This window comes from Haliotis rufescens, unplaced genomic scaffold (assembly GCF_023055435.1).
Source record: "Haliotis rufescens isolate VD_foot unplaced genomic scaffold, xgHalRufe1.0.p SCAF_17, whole genome shotgun sequence".
Lineage (NCBI taxonomy): Eukaryota > Metazoa > Mollusca > Gastropoda > Lepetellida > Haliotidae > Haliotis > Haliotis rufescens.
The window spans coordinates 31,570,565-31,589,561 of NW_025963857.1; the positions used below are offsets into that span (position 1 = coordinate 31,570,565).

The 18,997-nt window shown below is 38.0% G+C and overlaps 1 protein-coding gene and 1 long non-coding RNA gene across 8 annotated transcripts in view; both read left to right on the forward strand.

Moving 5' to 3' along the window:
• The first annotated feature begins 687 nt into the window (after window positions 1-687).
• Window positions 688-6,332, forward strand: LOC124142608. The gene is made up of 5 exons (XR_006862184.2): window positions 688-771; window positions 3,125-3,161; window positions 3,854-3,993; window positions 4,957-5,075; window positions 5,882-6,332. It is a non-coding gene; the product is annotated as an uncharacterized LOC124142608 (long non-coding RNA).
• Window positions 6,333-10,779: 4,447 nt separating this feature from the next.
• Window positions 10,780-18,997, forward strand: part of LOC124142531 (WD repeat-containing protein 7-like) — a 42,741-nt gene continuing 34,523 nt past the window's right edge. For 6 of the 7 annotated variants that reach the window (XM_046511066.2, XM_046511067.2, XM_046511069.2 and 3 more), the window contains exons 1-6: window positions 11,973-12,155; window positions 12,871-12,977; window positions 13,391-13,469; window positions 14,410-14,578; window positions 16,367-16,434; window positions 16,887-17,003. In XM_046511066.2, coding sequence (XP_046367022.2) covers window positions 11,994-12,155; window positions 12,871-12,977; window positions 13,391-13,469; window positions 14,410-14,578; window positions 16,367-16,434; window positions 16,887-17,003 — 702 coding nt within the window. In that variant the 5' untranslated portion in view covers window positions 11,973-11,993. Of the gene's footprint in view, window positions 10,870-11,972; window positions 12,156-12,870; window positions 12,978-13,390; window positions 13,470-14,409; window positions 14,579-16,366; window positions 16,435-16,886; window positions 17,004-18,997 lie in introns of those variants that run through there. The other variant, XM_046511065.2, reaches the window with a different exon arrangement.

Below are 18,997 nucleotides of genomic sequence, written 5' to 3' on the forward strand. Positions count from 1 at the left end.
ACAATAGTATGAAGCACACACACACACACACACACACACACACACACACACACACATAGCGCAACCGCTTTCATTGAAACAGAAACGCACATGACCCATGACCGCCCCATTTTGGCGCGAGACCGCCGTGTCCACTGCCCTGACCATCCCAGGGAACCGGACAATCCACCCAAACAGTCCTGAACGGTCTCTCATACAGTTTACCCTGTTAGTTATAGCGATTTTTACCTCTGCACATTATTCATGTGGCTAGTATCAGGTAAGCTACCATTCGCTAACTGAGACTTTTAACTGAAACAAAATAAGAACTGAGAGATTGCCTTTTCCAAGTCTGAGAGCACCAATGAGTATATTGCATCTTCGTTTAAATTTGTGATATTTCTTAAGAATCCCTTTTTAGATTTCATGAATTTCCCAGATCATTGTTCTCATTATGGTGTTTTGTATTTTGTATAATAATAATTATATTTATTCTGTTTTATTTATTTTTAACATTACTAAATTGATGTCATCGTAGCTCGTTGCGTTTTCTCTCACTTAACAACAGTGAGCAATGTCGTGTCCGGTTCAGCTCAAGAATACATGGTAATGATATGATAAATGCAACCAATAACTACCTCGTGTGGGCGGACACTTCGAATTTTCTATTGGACGAGTAGGCGTATACGTAGCTTTACGGATCTAGTTGATTATATATGGCTCCGATTGCACAACTTCTTCACTCCAGCCCTGGACCAGACACAGAAGACAACGACGGTCATCTCCAAAACGGTAATATTTATATTTCCATTTTGCCGCTTTTCGAAATTGGGGAAATTTCTCTATAATATTGGCTTGTCTTGTCTTGTAATGTGTGAGTATTGAGTAGCCGTATTGTTTTACGCCGCTTTTAGTATGATTCCAGTGTAATCATCAAACGTTCCCAGAGAACACACGCGGGTCACTGCTGTAAACAATACACATCTTCATTCCATAACTGTACAACTCCAACTGTCCTAACGGGCGAACTGCTCTCTCCTTCATTTTATTCTTACCTTGAACCCGCTTACCTAGGAAGGCATGCATCCCCTTCGTCACTCTCTTACCCAGAGTTCCTTGCGGCCGGCAGCCAGCCTAGTACCCCTGCCCACAGGATAATAATAATAATAATAATATATCAAGTCGGCCCAGACTCAGTTTTTTCAAGGAAAGGCTATCTGAACGACCACTGCATCGAGTTTATGTGAAGTGTGTTGAGATGAAGTCGTCTGGCCTGAAAAGTGAAACAGAAGGCTGCTCAGAACCAGTCACTTCCCAGTTGAAACCGTCAAAGTGCGATTTTGCATCAAAATGTTAAATATGAAATGCAGATTATGTAATGAATTTAATGAGACTGCCCAACACATTGTCAGTGGATTGTGCTCTGGCACAAACACAGTATCTTAAACGACATGTTGGTGTAGCTCGATCATTTTATTACCGTCTTCGCCATGCTTGTTGTTTTGACACAGAGGTCATGGTACGACCAGGAATATGTAGAGGGCGTCATGGAAAATGATACATACAAAATTCTTTGGAATAGGCCCATTTACAACCTTAGACGTATCCAGGCCAACAAACCTGATCTTGTCATTCTTGATAAATCCAATGAAATCATTTATATCATTGAATTGTCTGTCCCCTTTGACACTAATGTGATTGACAAGATTGGGGCAAATATGCGGACCTCGCTTTCGAAATGTCACGCTTGCATTCCAAGTACCAAGTTGTCCGACTCCACATTGTTCTCTGTGCCTTAGGTTTGGTACCTCCCAATCTACTGACTGACATTGGGAGAGTACCGGGTTTGATACCAGGAATACAGCCCTTCTGACAATCTGGGTAATGCAGAAGGCTTGAGAAGTCTCATTCGCTACCTGGGCTGCTTGTAGAGGGGGCAAGGGCCCTGGGAGAAGTCCCATTCGCTACATGGGCTGCTTGTAGAGGGGGCAAGGGCCCTGGGAGAAGTCCCATTCGCTACCTGGGCTGCTTGTAGAGCGGGCAAGGGCCCTGAGCTGATGATGAGCCTAACCAGCCTGACTGTGCCAGGATCACCCAAATCCTCTTTGCTGCATTTTGTATTTTAATCTGTAAATAATAATAATAATAAACTCGCCAAATAAATCGTACCCAAGCTCCTTCCCAGCGCGTGACACCTTCGTTACTCTTTCGGTAACATCGCTGCCACCAGTGGGGGAGCGGTCGTTACAAGAATCTTGACATGTGCTCTCTAACCCCAAATGTAGTAATGTTTATACTTTTGTTTATGTCTTTGGGAATGTCATCATAGTAAACCTTGAAAATGTTTACGACTGACCAGATTTTGCAGAAGAAGTTTTAGTTTGTCTAATCAGATTGGTTCGAGATTTTCTAGCAATATGCCTATATTGTTGGATGTTTGTTGGAAAATAAACGCATCAGCCATATATATTCCCGATAAGAACGTGATACGTGTTGTAGATTTTACATGTCACATAAGTCAAGTGTTAAAAAATATGAAAATGGTCATCGTGTTTTTCAAGCCCTACCTTTTTGTAATGTATGTAACTAAGGCTACGTAATGCTTGCTCTCATTGTCCACATTATGCGAATACTAGGACATGTTATTGGACCCCATTCTTTTATATACATGAAGATGTGGGGAAATAGTGAGTGAGTAGTGAGTTGGGTTTAACGCAGATTTGAACAGTATTCCGATTATATCACAGCGTGTCAGCTTAATGTGGGAGGAAAGCCCGAAGTGATGCAGGTCTTCGACGTTTACCACCTCCGGGAAACCCACAAGCACGGGTATGGTGCTGACAAACCAAGAAACTTGTCCGGGGCGAACCGGGATTCGAACCCACAATCCTAGGTACCTGGAGTGTCCTAGGGACTCAACTCTAAAAAATTGGGGCGCCTTAGACAACTGGGCCAACCCGTGCCCCCCTTCACACACACACACACAAACACACACACACACACACACACACACACACACACACACATTCCCCCTACCCCACCCTTCTGTGGCAACTCGGGTTCCGTGCGCAGAATATTTTCAAATACATGATCTTTCAATATCACGACTTCGTTACTCTGTTAAATTGATACATATCTTTTTCAGGTAGCTGCTGTTTCTTCAACAAGCTGCAAGAACAATGGTATGTTTATAAGTGATTAGTTTAGTTTACAGGCAAATATAAAAAGGACAAACTCACTGATTTCCACATATTTCAGATAAGGGGCCGACTGTTTGATATTCGTTGGTAGTCGGTGGTGATTAGGACTGTGATCTTTCTGAAAAAAATGTTCTAGCAAATACTGCAACCAAGTCATGGGGCCTCAGGTTTACCTAAAAATCATGTTCGATGGACATACTGCGTGTCCCCTTGCAAAGAATGTGTTGTGAAAATAAATTTATCTGCTGCTCCTTCAGAGAAAATAATGTTTTAAGCCTTGAAAAAAATACCCGTCTGTAACAAAAATCCCAGTCAGATTGGCTGATGCGGGAAATTGTTTTATCAAGTTTTATTTATAATTTTAAATACTGTAATTTTGATTATTCTTAAAAGTATTTCTCATGTATAGTACAGTCATTTGATTACCTATATACTGGCGGACTAAAGAAAATAACACTCTTGTTTGACAGTGGCTATAATTGAAACAAATAAGAAAAACTTATTCGATGGTGGTATACGGGTAACATAGTTGTGTTTTGACCTTAAGTTTGCAGTGCCACGTTTGTAATTGTTTGGTCACATCCAGTTTCAAGTGAATACATGTACTTTCTTTTGTCTGGCAGTTTTTATGTGGCAACGTCCCAGCGTGAGTATTATCCAAGATTATTTTCCAGGCAAGCTGGTGCAACTCTCCCAAGGTGACCCTCTACGAGAAACAATGTTTTACCGGTAGATGTCTGCAAGTCTTCGAGGATCGCCCTAATTTGGGAGGGTTTGACAACTCGGTTTCCTCGGCCATTGTACACGAGGGAGAGTAAGTACATATATGATCAATACAAAAGTAAATGTTCTTATAAAGTACTATATGACCTTTTCAGAAGAATAACTTCACCATTTTGCTTTGAATATCTATTTTAGACGCAATATGTTTCGAAAGATTTAAACAGGAATTAAATTCAGTTGCAATATTTTTTTAATTCATTCTTTCAAATTCAAATTATTCGCAGTGCGTTTTGAGTTTTGTTGCTTACTAAGTGTTTTATGTTCTTTTTAAAAGATAACCTTCCTTTTCTTGAGTATCTATCTGTAAGACCCAATACGTTTTCGAAAGATTAAAACAAATAGTGAGTGAGTGAGTGAGTATGGTTTTACGCCGCTTTTAGCAATATTCCAGCAATATCACGGCGGGGGACACCAGAAATGGGCTACACACATTGTACCCATGTCCGAAATCGAACCCGGGTCTTCGGCGTGACGAGCCAACGCTTTAACCACTAAGCTACCCGCCCGCCCCTTAAAACAAATAAATTAAATTACAATTTTATCATTTCAAATTCTGCCCAGTATTCGTTTTGTATTTCTTTGGTGACACAATGCAACGTCCAATTAGAGATGAACAACAGTTTGAAAGGCATAGAGTAATGGAGGCATAGAGCTTGTCTGGTCTGTCCAGAGATTTTGCTTTGTTGTGTACACAGTTGATCAAACTATTTGCCAAACTGATTGTCCGTCCCGACGAATTCCTTCAATCTTAACATAACTTGACACGTGATTCGGTTTCTCGAAGCTATTTTGTTTGTCCCCAAATGAACAAAATTGCCTTGATCAGTACATGTAGAAATGTTGATATGTGGATCTTGGTGCATCGCCATCAATGTCAAAACTAGAATTCATTGTTTCTATGTATATCATTTTTATTCATAGCTACTCATTTTGTCAACATTAGAAATGCACGGAAACCACATTTATTTAAATGTTTTAATGTTTATGCTTTCAGTTGGGGCCTTTACAGTGAGATCAAATATTCCGGGAAGCGGATCATAATATCTGAGGGACAGAGCTACCCTTCTCTTCCTGGTTTGAACAACGCTGCATCCTCCATCGCTAAACTTTAAGGTATTAATCTTTGCCTTTTATGAGAGAGCTTTTGAAGACAGTTTTATGACTGTCATGATAGCCGGTGTTGGCTGGAGTGGAACTGGGATGTTTTCGACACAGATGTGATTTGTCCTCAGATTTTACCACACACACACACACACACACACACACACACACACACACACACACACACAGGCACACACACACAGGCACACAGGCACACACAGAGGCGCACACACACACACACACACACACACACACACACACACACACACACACACACACACAGAGGCACACTTGACCGCTTTGGGAAAACCTACCAGCTGCACTGTAGAAATTGTGTTCACATTCTAAACACAAACTTATACACGTTTCTTGTCCCATAATTTTGACATGTTATGGTCTTAACATGTTTAGGATTGTTCAACAGTTAAACGTGTTTAGGGTCTAATTGTGTATACCACATACTCAACATGTTTAAACTTTAAAATATATTCATGTTTTAACTCTGAACATGTTTATATTATGGGGACGTTGTGTTCAGGTGGTCTTTTTGGCTGTGAGACAATACCTCATTTCATGTGTCATTCGTTGTGTATTCCGTGTGGGATTTAAACACATTCATAATCATGTTTAGATCTAAACATGTCTTGTCTGTGTTTCTATCCTAAACACATTTTTTACAGTGGAGATAGGGTGCTTTTAAACCAGTTAGAATCTGGTATTCCAATCCTGAACATATGAACACAACTCAGCTCAGCGATTTGCGGCGTCTCGGTCCCAACTATTCAGATGTTTATATTCTTTGTAATATCTCTCCACAGATGAAGACAGCACAAAGCAGCAGCTCTTTCATAGATGGAAGACTCGTGGATATAACAACTTGTTTACTATTCTCCTAAGCACCTACACTCGTAGTGAGCCAGTCCATCAATGCTGTATGTAATAAAGTCCCTTTATCTCTGACACGTGTATCCCCTTGTAGCCAGTTCTGTTGAAACAAGTACACCTGGAAGGCAAAAGCAAATATTATATTGTTAAATTGGAAGAATTGTTCCAAAAATATCCTTTGATACTTCATGCTTCAAAACTGCACGCCAAGTAGGTATTTTAATAGGAGCGGCGACGCAGATGTCTAAAAAACATGGACTGTTATAGTAACTTTGACCTTTTATTGATAATGAAACAGAAAAATGAACAAACGTGTAAATGCTTGGATTTATAGTTGCGAGATCAGTTGTGCCATTAAACGTCAATAAAAGATTTTAAAATGTCTGATGTTTTTCCTTCTGTGTATTCTTTAGTTCATTAGGGGCGGTGGGTAGTCTAGTGGTTAAAGTGTTCGCTCGTCACGCCGAATACCCGGGTTTGATTCCCGACATGGGTACAATGTGTGAAGCCCATTTCTGATGCCCCCTGCCCTGATATTGCTGGAATATTGCTAAAGCGGCGTAAAACCATACTCACTCACTAGTTTATTTACTGGTTGCATGAAATAGCGCGTGTACAAAACTGGTTTATAAAAAACAGTTCCGGTTATTAATTTGAGTGTGATAAGCTGAAACCAGATTGAGGTTCAGATTGTTAAAATTAATTTCGTGGCAGTCCGGGACAAGCCGCATGTCGACTTGTGGGTTACAGAAAGAGAAGGGTTATCAAAACTGGGTTTGTTTTCACCAAATCGGGACCAGCTCAGGTCATGCAACGAAATATTTTTGGTAAAACCCAGAGGCGAAATTTTCTTTAAGTATTTGCTGGAAGAAATGTTTTCTATAGATACTCAGTCCTCCCCGCGCAGGCACCCTACGTCAACAACACGTCCAGGATCGATTCCAGGCTTTAAGAAATCGAACCCAAACAGCCAATCAAATCGCTGTTCACTTGCGCTAGGCCATCGAAGTTCTAGTTACTGACCAGACAATTGTAATCGTCTGCATTCAGCTAGTTTGCAAGCTCGGCAACCACATGTTATACCACCGTTTACAAATCGACACATTCTAGCCAGTCACCAGTGCTGTTTGGGAGTTAGATGAGTCAAGATTGACTCTGGACTTTCTGATAAGCGTGGATGTGTCTGGGGGCGTCCTGACGAACGTCATGCGAGCTTAAAACTAACGCAACATGACAGATTTGGTCTCTAATGATATGGGGCGGGATTACTATGACTGCCAGAACGCTACTACATATTGTTCATGGAAGGGCCACTGGACAGTACTACCGAGTCAACATACTGGCGCCAATAGTTTTGTCTTTCAAAACGATAAGGTTAGTGCCCACCATGCGAAGAGATGTAGCGTACATGCACGTCACTATATAAGTGCAATAATCATGGACGCGACGTTAAACCCCATTTCACCTCACCCCTTACTTATATTATCATCAGAGTACATTAAGTTAAATGAAATATTTCAAAATCGTCGTTCTGTGAGTTTGAAAATAGTACAACAACGATATTACTCTCTCGCAATCTCTAATGCCATCCATAGAAATGCAAACAGAACGATGCGGGTCGCTGGGAAAACGGGTATACAGTTACACAATGGATAAAGATCTGGAAATGCCATTACAAGCAGGATATATGATCACAATGCATGTTAAAACGATTATTCGCTGCGGATGCAAGACAGTTCAGTACTATTTCATCACCCTGTATTGTATGGTCATTTATCTTGTAATTTTGTAATGTTGTAATTTTACGAACCGCTGGGAAAACACGCTGCTCGGTTAGATAGAGCTCCCCGCCGTTGGAATAACGACATGGTTACGACAAGGTGTGGGGATCCTGGGCGGAACATGACGATAGATATTGGATAGAGTGTCCTGACTCCAAAATATGCAGGGTGTACGATGCAGCGCCACAAAAAGTCAACACTTGAAAATTGGACTTGACGAAATGCCATATCGCCTATGATAGCCGTATCAAATACATCAATATCGAATAATCAGTTCTTGTTTGTTTTATATTATAAGCCACCATCAAACATGACTGTAGACTTTCTTTTGTCTGGCAGTTTATTAACACAAAGCGCGTTAAATCACTTTGTCCGTTACTGGTCATGATGTATGGCGGTTCAGTACGCATTCGATTTCATTTGATTTTTCTTTCGATGGTGGGAATCATTCAAGTATTTGTGGTAAGCTTTTACAATTGTTTTGTACACGGGTCCTTTCACAAAGGATTCAAAGACTGGTGTAGGGGTAAGCTCTCCACGTGTGGGAAACAGCAGCAGTTACATATATTTACATTTTGTTAAAAAGTTCGGGTATGGCATCCATATAGTCTATCTCTAATCTGTCCCGTACATATTGCCCAGTAGGAACAGGTCCCCTATAGTCGTAATAGGCGACTTTGTGGATAGAGCGGTCAGACTCGGTTACCAAGTTGGTATATATTTGGATAAGTGAAATACGCTTTGCTTATGTCATCGCCAACTGGTGAGTGAGTGCGGGAGGGATCGAGGGAGATGTCTATATACCGTACAAAGCCATTTGGTTATCTATGCTTTTGCCAATGTTGGTCCCACGGCATTCCAATTGCATTCAACAGAAGGAATCAATCTCATTAAAATCAGATCTCATTTCTCCAACCAGTAAACAAAGATCTTTGTTTATATTAGGTAGCGAGAACTAAGATCTGATTTTAATGAGATTGCAGTAGGAATGGGAAGGACCTTACTGAATATAAACACTGTTGAAAGGCATGGTTTCAATAACATGGAACCTTTTATATATACTTTCAAAGAGCATTCATTGATGCAGTAATAAACTTGTCTTTGATTTACTTTTGAGAATGCTGAAAATACGGAATATCATGAAGACGGAACACCTTTCATACATTGCAATAGCGTATTTATCACATTTTGGGAAAAGGTCCAAAATAGGTGAAATATATATACACCAATTGATTCATGTTATGTCACTGTACTTATAAGGAAAACAGGGGCGGTGGGCTAGCCTAGTGGTTAAAGTGTTCGCTCGTCACGCCGAAGACCCGAGTTCGATTCGCTGAATGGTACAATGTGTGAAGCCCATTTCTGTCCCCCGCCATGCCGGATATTGCTGGAATATTGCAAAATGCGGCGTAAAACCACACTCACTATAATGAAAATGAAAACACGGTTTTTACACAGGTAACAACATCCGACCGACGTTTGTTTATCAACAACTCTGCCCCATCTAATTTTAAAAAAAAAATTATACAAGCAGTTGAATAGCGAAGAGACCTGGAAAATGTACTATTTTCTCCTCATCAATTTACTTACCACTTCTTTGTACTTTGGCCCACCGTGATATTGCTGGAATATTGCTAAAAGCGGCGTAAAACCATACTCACTCACTCACTCTTTGTACTTTGGTGGTATTTAGCTTTTATCACAGAGGCCATTTTACTGTCAGACTCGCTTCCCCTGTTTTTTTATCAATATATATTTTATATGTATTATTATCTTTTTTTACCGTGACGGTTGTTTTGTTCTCAGCTTCTTATATCCGTAGCTTGCCTACTGATGTCCCGTAAAAAAAATGTGAAGAATCCCGTCCTCTGTGAATGATGACCTATGTCTTCCCGTCGAGTTTAAAAAAAAGTATTTCAATAATGAAATACTTCAAAATATGTCAACAAAGGAATTGAGGTAATCCTTTGGATTATCATTCCTCAAAACACTATCTATTTCATATTTAGTTTTACCCATTCGTTGTTTTACGACATCATTACAAACACTATTTCATGTGGTTTTGGGGGGTAAAATTTACCGCTTATGCTCTAATATTATTATTTTCAATCCGTTTTCATATGGAGTAATGAGATATCCATTTTCCGGTCTGGTTGTCCTGGTTTCTTTTGTTTAAACCATGTGTATATGGTTCACAACAATGATTAATTAAACACCTACACTTTGCTTTTGTTGTCATTGGCAGATAAATTACGTATACCATTTAATACAATTCAAAGCGTGACTTCCTATTGAAGTGAAAGATGAGCAAAGCTGTTTTGAAGAAATGTCACATTGGTTTGAGGCTAACCTGGTTTTTTATACAGTTGGCGATACGAATATATGTAACAGGCATAAAAATCTAACAAATCTAAGGAAGAAACCGTATTAAAATACCCTGAAATTAATGTTTGAAAATGTAAGGATGTTTTCCAAAGAGAAAATGATTGTGAACATAAAACGAAGTAGATCTAATTGTTCCAGAGTTGTTAGGCAATTAAATAACTCCAAATATTGATATTCGGTCGTTATTATCGTGATAGATTCGGTTAGTTGGCTAAACCAGAGGCCATATTCGTTTTATGGTCTGGTAGGTAACAGGTTACAGTTTTAAACATATTTATAACTGCAGGGTAAATAAGGAAACCGAAATCTTGATTTTGTAAATGGACATGTAGGTTTAAGGAATGTGTGGAGTTAGCATCTGTGACTTATATCTTATTATATTCCATAAAGAATAAATACGTGCATATGAAAATGCTGAAGATAGGTATAGAAGGCTGGCGTGTATATATTTGTTAGCGGTATGCATGTTGTGATCTACTTTCGAGATCAATATTTTACTCCGCTCATTACGTTAGTTCGTTTGAATACGGCTAAACATCCCCCATATAAAGTCTAACTTATATACACACAATTGTGGGTTAAAATAGGAATAATAACATGAACACCGAATGTAAAATCAGATATACTACCGCGAACTATTTTGTATCATATTTCCCCAAGCACTTCCGGGTTGTAATTCGGTTCGAAAATGATGTCTGCTGATTAGAATTCATAATGTCTTGAGCTTTCGTTTGGACGCTGAATGTAGGCGAATGGTAAGGTTACGTTGCAAGTGAATTCTGTCGATAAGGAATAGAAGTCGGATTCCGTATAATTTTGACTCTTTGTTATTTTGTTGACGTTTGCGGTCAACGGAATCAGTACTGAACGAGCAGATTTACGGTTTTGTCACCATCTTCAACTGAATCACAGCGCTTGATCACATCTGTGTAGTAATTAAACACAGAACACTGGTGTGTCACTGAGACAACCGGTCACTGTGACTTTCCATTCCATTTGGTTAGGGTGAATTGACTGTTCTTGATTTTTAATCTTGCTTTTAGCATATATTAACGAAATCAACATGATCAAATAGGGTCCACTCCAGGATTCTGACAGCTCCATGGGGGACTACGCGTTGTGTAGAAATGTGTGGAAAAAGGATGTGTACAAACTATGAATATCACACATATTGATGATGGGCATGGCGTTTTCCTGGTTATTAGTGTCATGATGCTTTTTTTTCCTAATATGTAAGCACATTTTCATGACAATAGTGGTAAAAAAGGTACATATATGTGTCAACTTTGTGCCCCAATCAGACTATTTTAGTAGATTTGCATCTGTAAATGTAAAAGGCTAGATTGTCACTACTAAGAGATAATTATCCTGGCTAATCTTGTTAATGTCCCAGACTGTCGCTTGTCAAGTTGTCATTATCACATACACGTCTTGTTTTATGTCAAAATAATTTAATTAGGCCTACCGGTATATGATGATCTGAAAAGAACAAAAATACACATTGTGAGTGAGTTGGTGCTGTTTTGAGTATCAGTCAGCAATATTCCTTTACCAGTCTGGATCGTGCAAACCAGCTTGTATGTAGTTGGCACTTCGAAGCATGAAGTCTAGTCTTATGTATTTACACATAATTACAGGCTGTCCTTATGTAGCTTGAATATTGCTGTATGCAGTATTAAACATTTTTACAATAACCTAAGCAATTAACATAGCTAGGTTTATTTTATTAACAGTTTATCATGGTTAGTTCAACCATGGCAATGTCATCTTTGTAAGCTTAGGATTTGTGAATCTCTGTTTTGTTTACATAAGACCTGATATATCATGATGTATGTTATCTATATATTTTGTCTTACAGAAAATACCATAATCATTAAAAATGTCATCGGCAAGCAACCTGGCGGTGCCCATGGTGCTGTGGGGCAGGTATGCTCCTACACATTGTATATCTGCCATTCTCATGACAGCAGACATGAAGAATATAGTAACTGGATGCAATGATGGACAGATATGTATATGGGACCTCAATGAGAATTGGCAGGTTTGTTCATTTACTTGTTTATATCTCTGACCATGCCGTTTATATTCCCCCAGTTTTGAAAAACGAGGGGAGTTGGGGGGTGGTGGGATATAGCGATCAGCAAGTCAGTCCGTTTTCCCTTTTCAGAGCATTTTTTTCTTCAGAGCATTCTTTTATGTTTTCATGATGACAAGTTGACTTAGCTGAAAATGAGGGTAGTGTTCATTTCCAGGGCAGAACTCCAAAATCATTGAATATTTCTGGAGATCAGACTAGTGGTGAACTGGTACCTTTTGGTAATTTGGGATTTGAAAAATACTGAACAGCATTATGTTTTTCTTCACAGAACTTAAAGTATCCAATAGCATATCTTTTTGTTTCATGAGCAGTGTTAATGCTAGCCCAAAAAGTAATCACTAATATCCATCTGGGTTAATTTAGAACTTTATAATTCAGAATAATTTTGTTTCATTGTCATGACTATACTTTGCAGATCATGCTGATGAAGAAAAGGTTGCTGATTATTTTTGTATAAATATATTGGTATAAAACTATAAAAAGTTAATCATTTATATTGATCATTGATATTGATGTTGATGATTTGTCATGTTTTGAAGTGCCATCATGATCAATGAGAAAAAAGGTTTTGTGTCTGTGTTTCATTTTGCATGTTTTGTGTTCTGTATTTTGAAGTTCTTGTGCACATCAAATATTGATCCAATATTTATCCTTGCAGCTGTACCCCAGGAGCATGTTGTTTGGACATACAACAGCTATCAGCTGCCTGGCCCTCGGCTCGGACAATCCGTTAACATCTTATGTTGTCAGTGCCTCAGAAAATGGGTAGGGTGTTTTTTGACTGAAGTCATGAAATGCCTTAACTTCAAAGCACAAGATTTCTCCTTATTTTTGTCTGATGAACAAACTATGACTTTCATTATCAGTAAATGTAAATGAAGTCTTAAGATGATTTCCATGATGATATAACGTTATCTACAAGAATAATATAATATACAGAAACTGTGCCAAAAACATTTGAGTTTGATACCCTGAATCCAACTGACAGCAGCAACTCATTTTCAGTAGAATTACATTGAATTATTCCAACCTTGGCGTTCTAGACCAAGCTAATTTTACTTGATTTAGGCTTAAGATTTGTGTCTAAGGCCGCTGACTGCACAAATTATGTGTGTGTGTGTGTGTCACTGTACCTCAAAAACTGAAATGTTTTTATGTCATCCATTCATTTTTTTCAGTGAGATGTGTTTATGGGATATCACTGATGGTCGATGCATTGAACACACGAAGATGTCTATTGTGCACACTGATATTAATGTGAGTATTGCCTGCCTGCAGCTGAGAGAGATGCAGTGTCTGACATTCACAATCAAAGGAGGGCTCTCCACATGATATTGGTGGAATTTTTTGCCTTTAATACAAGCATGATATTGCGATTTCATGTATCAATACACAACCATACAGACCGCCTCTGTGCAATAATCTTGGACGCGACGTTAAACCCCATTTCACCTCACCTCACAACCATACATGTAGAGTACGACTTTCTGACAGTATGTTACCATGTACGAGTACATTTGCAAGGGCCATCGCTGGCATGGTTGTTGAATTGAGTCAAGTTTGCTGGATATTTCTAAAGTATCTAGGCATTCCCTTTCATGTCAAGATGGTATCCTTTCATGACTGCACTATCAAGATATATATCTAAGGTTACACATTATGTTCTTGTAGCCCTGTAATCTGTAGTGGTATTTATGTGTCCCTGTGGGGATTCTGGTTAGAATAAATCCACAGCAACCTATGCCAGTTGTAGGTGGCAACCAAATGAATGAGGTTCCCTGACATTGTGGATTGCTCCTCACAATATCAATCACTGAATTGTTTGGTCCAGACTCATTTATTTACGGGCGTCATACAGCTGGAATACTGCTGAGTGCGGTGTTAAAACAAGAAACAAACAAGTATTATTGTTGTACCTGAACGAAACTACCCCAAGTTGAGCATGGTTTACAGTTTTTGAAATTAGGAACAAACAATTTAAGGATTCCTGACTTTAAAAAAACAATAGCAATATAGTGGAATGATCATCTCAGCCCCTTTATTTTAATCTGGTCGTCCACCTTGTGACAGACAGAGAGTCACTGTTATCAAAAACTGGTTATACACTGTAGTCAGGATCCAGTGGGAAAGTTTCAACATGTATAACATTGCAGATGTAGAGTAAATGTCTTGCATCTTGATTATTTTCTACACCCAGGCCTACAGATTCCGCTCTTCTAAAGAACTGAGGCTTGTGTGTAATGGCTACTACCCAGAAATCCATGTCATCGATCCCCTCAGTTTTGAGTTGTTGTGGTCACTGTGCTCCAAACTAGCTCCAGACTGGATCAGCGCCTGCTGTGTACTTCGACCAGTCAAAAGAGAGGGTAACTATATTCTTAGCCATGTTGGCTCAAAGTGTCTCAGTTTCCTTTCAATAACAATATATAACACAAGCTGGTATTCTATTGGTGTAATTAAGTATGTGGCTAGGCTGTAACAAATATGGGTGTAAGAACATGTAATGAGACAGCACCTGACCAGCTGTGACCTCCGTGGGCTAGTTTAATTACTTTTTCAGTGGCAGTTACATACATTTACCATGATTACGAAACTCCTTCATTAAACATGGATGCAGAGTTGTGTCCCTTAGTCAAGCCATAATTTTGTTTGATTTTCACTTACACGATCTCATTTCCCATATATCTTATATGATCATTATGTAAATAAAGCCTGTACATTTAAACATGTTCATTACATTCTAACAAATGCTGTTGAGTCTACTAGCCTGAACTTGTCATTTTCGGTAGATTTTAACATGAATATTTATATTGGCTGTTTATACATGTTATAAGCTGATGTTATTGGAGCGAATGACATTTTCCTTGACTCGTGTTCAGACACTGCATTATTATCCTTGGCACAAAAGTGGGGCAGGGGGTGTTGGAACGGAGTTCGTCCGTCCGTCCGCTTCTCAATGGGGACAGATTTCTCAAAAATTATTCAAGTTAGAGAAATGAAATTTTGCACACTGATGTTACTGGTCACAACCCTCAAATTAGTTCGAAAATTGGTGTCTTACATTCATATTTTACAGAGTTATGGCCCTTGCTCCATACTGAGTGAAATTGGGACAAGTTTTCTCAGCAACTACTGAAGTTACATGAATGAGAGTTTGCATGCTTATCTAAGACATACCTGTCAAGATTGAGTTTGAATATTGGTCCCATCAATTAATTCTTTACAGAGTTATGGCCCTTGCCCCATGATTTTCAACTTGGTGCATAGTGTGTGCAATGAGGACACATTTTCTCAGAAACTATTGAGTTAAATGAATGAAAGATTGCATACTTATGTAAGAGATAGTTGTCAAGACTGAGTTCGAAAATTGGTCCCGTCAAAAAAATTTTTTTACAGAGTTATGGCCCTTGCCCCATGTTTTTCTACTTAGTGCAAAGTGTTTGCAATGGGGACAAATTTTCTCAGAAACTACTGAAGCTACAACAATCAAAGTTTGCATGCTTATCTTAGAGATAGTTGTCAAGACTGAGTTTGAAAATTGGTCCCGTCAATTAATTGTTTACAGAGTTACGGCCTTCAATCCGTGTTATTTGTGCAATGGGGGCAAGGTTTCTCAGAAACAACTGAAGTTAGTTTGTCTAAGAGATACTTACAAAAACTGAGGGTTGTTTTTTTTCAGAGAAAGGACCTTTTGTGTGCATTAATTTCACATTTAATTTTTTTTTTCTGATTACAAAAAGCGGCCCAATTGACTGTCTCTTCTTTAGGCTTTATGGGGTTGTTTTGTTATAGTTTTTGTTCACTACTATATGAACAAACAAACTAATGTGCCTCATGCCGGGGGTAAGTGATAGCGCTGTTTTTACTGATGTGTCATTAATGGCAATGTACTTGGTCTTTTCATGACTTTGTTTTTCTGAAACTACAACTGCATGCCTGGATATGATCATCATGATGTTAAGTAAGGATAAGATATATGGAAGAACAACTTCTTTATTACAATTAGGAGCGATGTTTCGGTGTAGGTTCTAACACCGATATCAAGCAAGTGATGTACAGAGTGTGGTTGATAAGTATATATTATATATGTACAGGTAGGAGGTAGTGTTTATACAGTAGAGTAGATTTAATCATGATGTTTCTGCTATTTCCAGATGATGTAGTGCTAGCTGTATCTAACTCCGGAACTGTCAAAGTATGGACACTGACCTCTGAACCCAAGGTAAGACTACTGTTACTCATCGAGAATTAATTTTAAGATCTTTGTTTAATGGTTGTTAATACATTTACCTGTATCAATTCATGTGTTAATCCTGTATCTATTCATAGCTTAATTATGTTGATCTCTTATCATTTAATACAGCAATGGAATGACTGTGTTAGCAAAACTACATCCTAACTATATTTCAATATAATTTTATCATCAATGATTTATGTGAGATGTACATTGTAGTATGATTGTACGATGTACATAGTTTTAAGACTTACATTCTGTTTTTGTCATTTTCTAACTGGTGTAGACAATAAAGTTTTATCTGAAATAAAGTATTGATTGAAATGAGACATTTATTTTTCAAATATGAGACCTTTTCAGAACTATGTTTATAGACATTTTAGTGTTAATGGTGTGAATCACAGTATTGTGTTGATATTGTTGTACAACTTTATTTACAGACCAAGTCAGTCTATGAGGATGAATCGAAGCAGATTCGCTGTCTGAATGCTCAAACTTTAACATGCTGCCCGTACAACCAGCGGACTGTCCTCATTGTCTGCTCCAAGTACTGGCAGGTAAATCACATTCTGTCGTCATGGCAACTATTTTATCTTTATTGAATCCAGTGTTCCCAACCACCCATCCCTCAGTGTTCATAGAAAGCTTATTGATGATGGTTTAACGTTTTGCTTTTATTCCGAATAGATTTAAAAATTAATAAATCTCCCATTTCATCTTTACTAACATAAGATGTTTAATAACTTTATCCATACCACTTCACAGTCACATCATCCTAAGGTTTGAAATAAGCTTCCACTATTTCACAGTAGTATCATCCTGAATAAGTCAGTCCTGATATCTTAAAAGTTTTTTGTAAAATCTCTTTGTCATGGAAACAATTATTGGTTTTGACTTGTGTAACTTTCATAAAAAGGCTTTACACTGGTTTGATTATTTGAGGCCATTGTAATTGTTTATTCTGATGTTACGTGACTATTTGTGTATGTAACCATGGTAACTGTCTTGTGAATGTTTCCCTGTCTTGTCATTATTGATCAAGCATGCCTTTATGAAAAAAAAAAAATAGATAGTTCAAGTTTAGTTCTTTCTGAATTATTATTTCTTTTTTTCTAAAAGTGCATTTGTCTGCATAAACATGATAAAGGTCATGATTTTGAGAATGCCTTTTGAGTAGTACTTCTCTCCTAAACAATATCAAGATGTGAAGTTATTCAAATATTCCATGAACAGAATGTGATCACGGGGGATGTCGGCAGTTTCTCACTCTGGTTGATTTACATGTTTGACTTCTATGTCAGCTATGTACCAGTATAAAAGTAATAGCTTACTGTGCATATGGAAACTGATTACAAGTGTGTCATTAACAGTATGTGTAAGATCAGCATTTACAAAATGGTTTGATAATAATTATCTTAATTAAGATGTTCCACTGTATGCTTTATCCTGTTTAGTTATTACATTTTCGCAATATGTGACCATTTTTACACATGTAGGCACAGAATTGTATTTGTATTGATGGAATTGGCTTTAGAAACTAAATGCAGACTTACCATGCTTATAGTCCCAGATAACAATTTCAAGGTTTTCTTTATTATGTGCAAGGACAGCTTGAAACACAATTAGATCTTTTGACTGGATACCTGCTAGTGTTATTTCACGTCCTCTTGATCGAAAAATAAATTACATGTACCATCATCAGCTAATAGAAATATAGGATTAGTATGGATATTTGTATTGATAATATTGGTGAATATTGTTTTTTTAACATAGTTTTTTAATATATTTGTTTCTTTTTCTAGGTGGTTAATTGTTTGTTTTTTATCTGTAGTTACCATCAATTACTTCTTCATCCCTACTCTCTGTATTGAAACCCCAGTGGACTTTGTACTTATTTCACCCACATTGTTCACTGTAATACCTCGTGTCATGTCTCAGTGTAGATGTCATTCTGTTTTCTACTCATTTAGGAGCAAAGATGTTACCATTTGTATCATGTTGTACCCTGATCCGTGCGACTCACAGACAGACATACCTACTTTTCCTATACAAATAGATATAACTGTTGATAGTGTTGTATTCACTTTGTATCAGGAGATGCACATCAAGGGTAGTAGCTAGCTTGTCTATTTATAGTCCTATGAGTTTCTCTCTTATGCTATAGCCAGATCAATTAATATTGTAAGGAATCTTGATAGTGTCAAGATTCAGGCGCCTAAAAAATGAGTGTCTTCATTAGAACTTTTTGTCATTAAACATGTTAAAAATATTAAAAAATGACATAAAATATAAGAACATTTAGATATTATTTCACAATGCCTGTTGTGTGGGAGTTTAAACAAAACTACTATCCACACTATGACTTTCAAGAGAACACAAAATTTGGGTGTAAATAATTTCTGTTACTAAATCAAGAAAAGTTCATCCATTAAACAATAAGATATATAGTCAGTCTTGTATAAATATTATATACTGGGCCTATGGGGATGCAACTTGTCCTGAGGTGTTTACAGGTCTGGAGAGAGATACCATGTAGGGGGGGGACATCCCA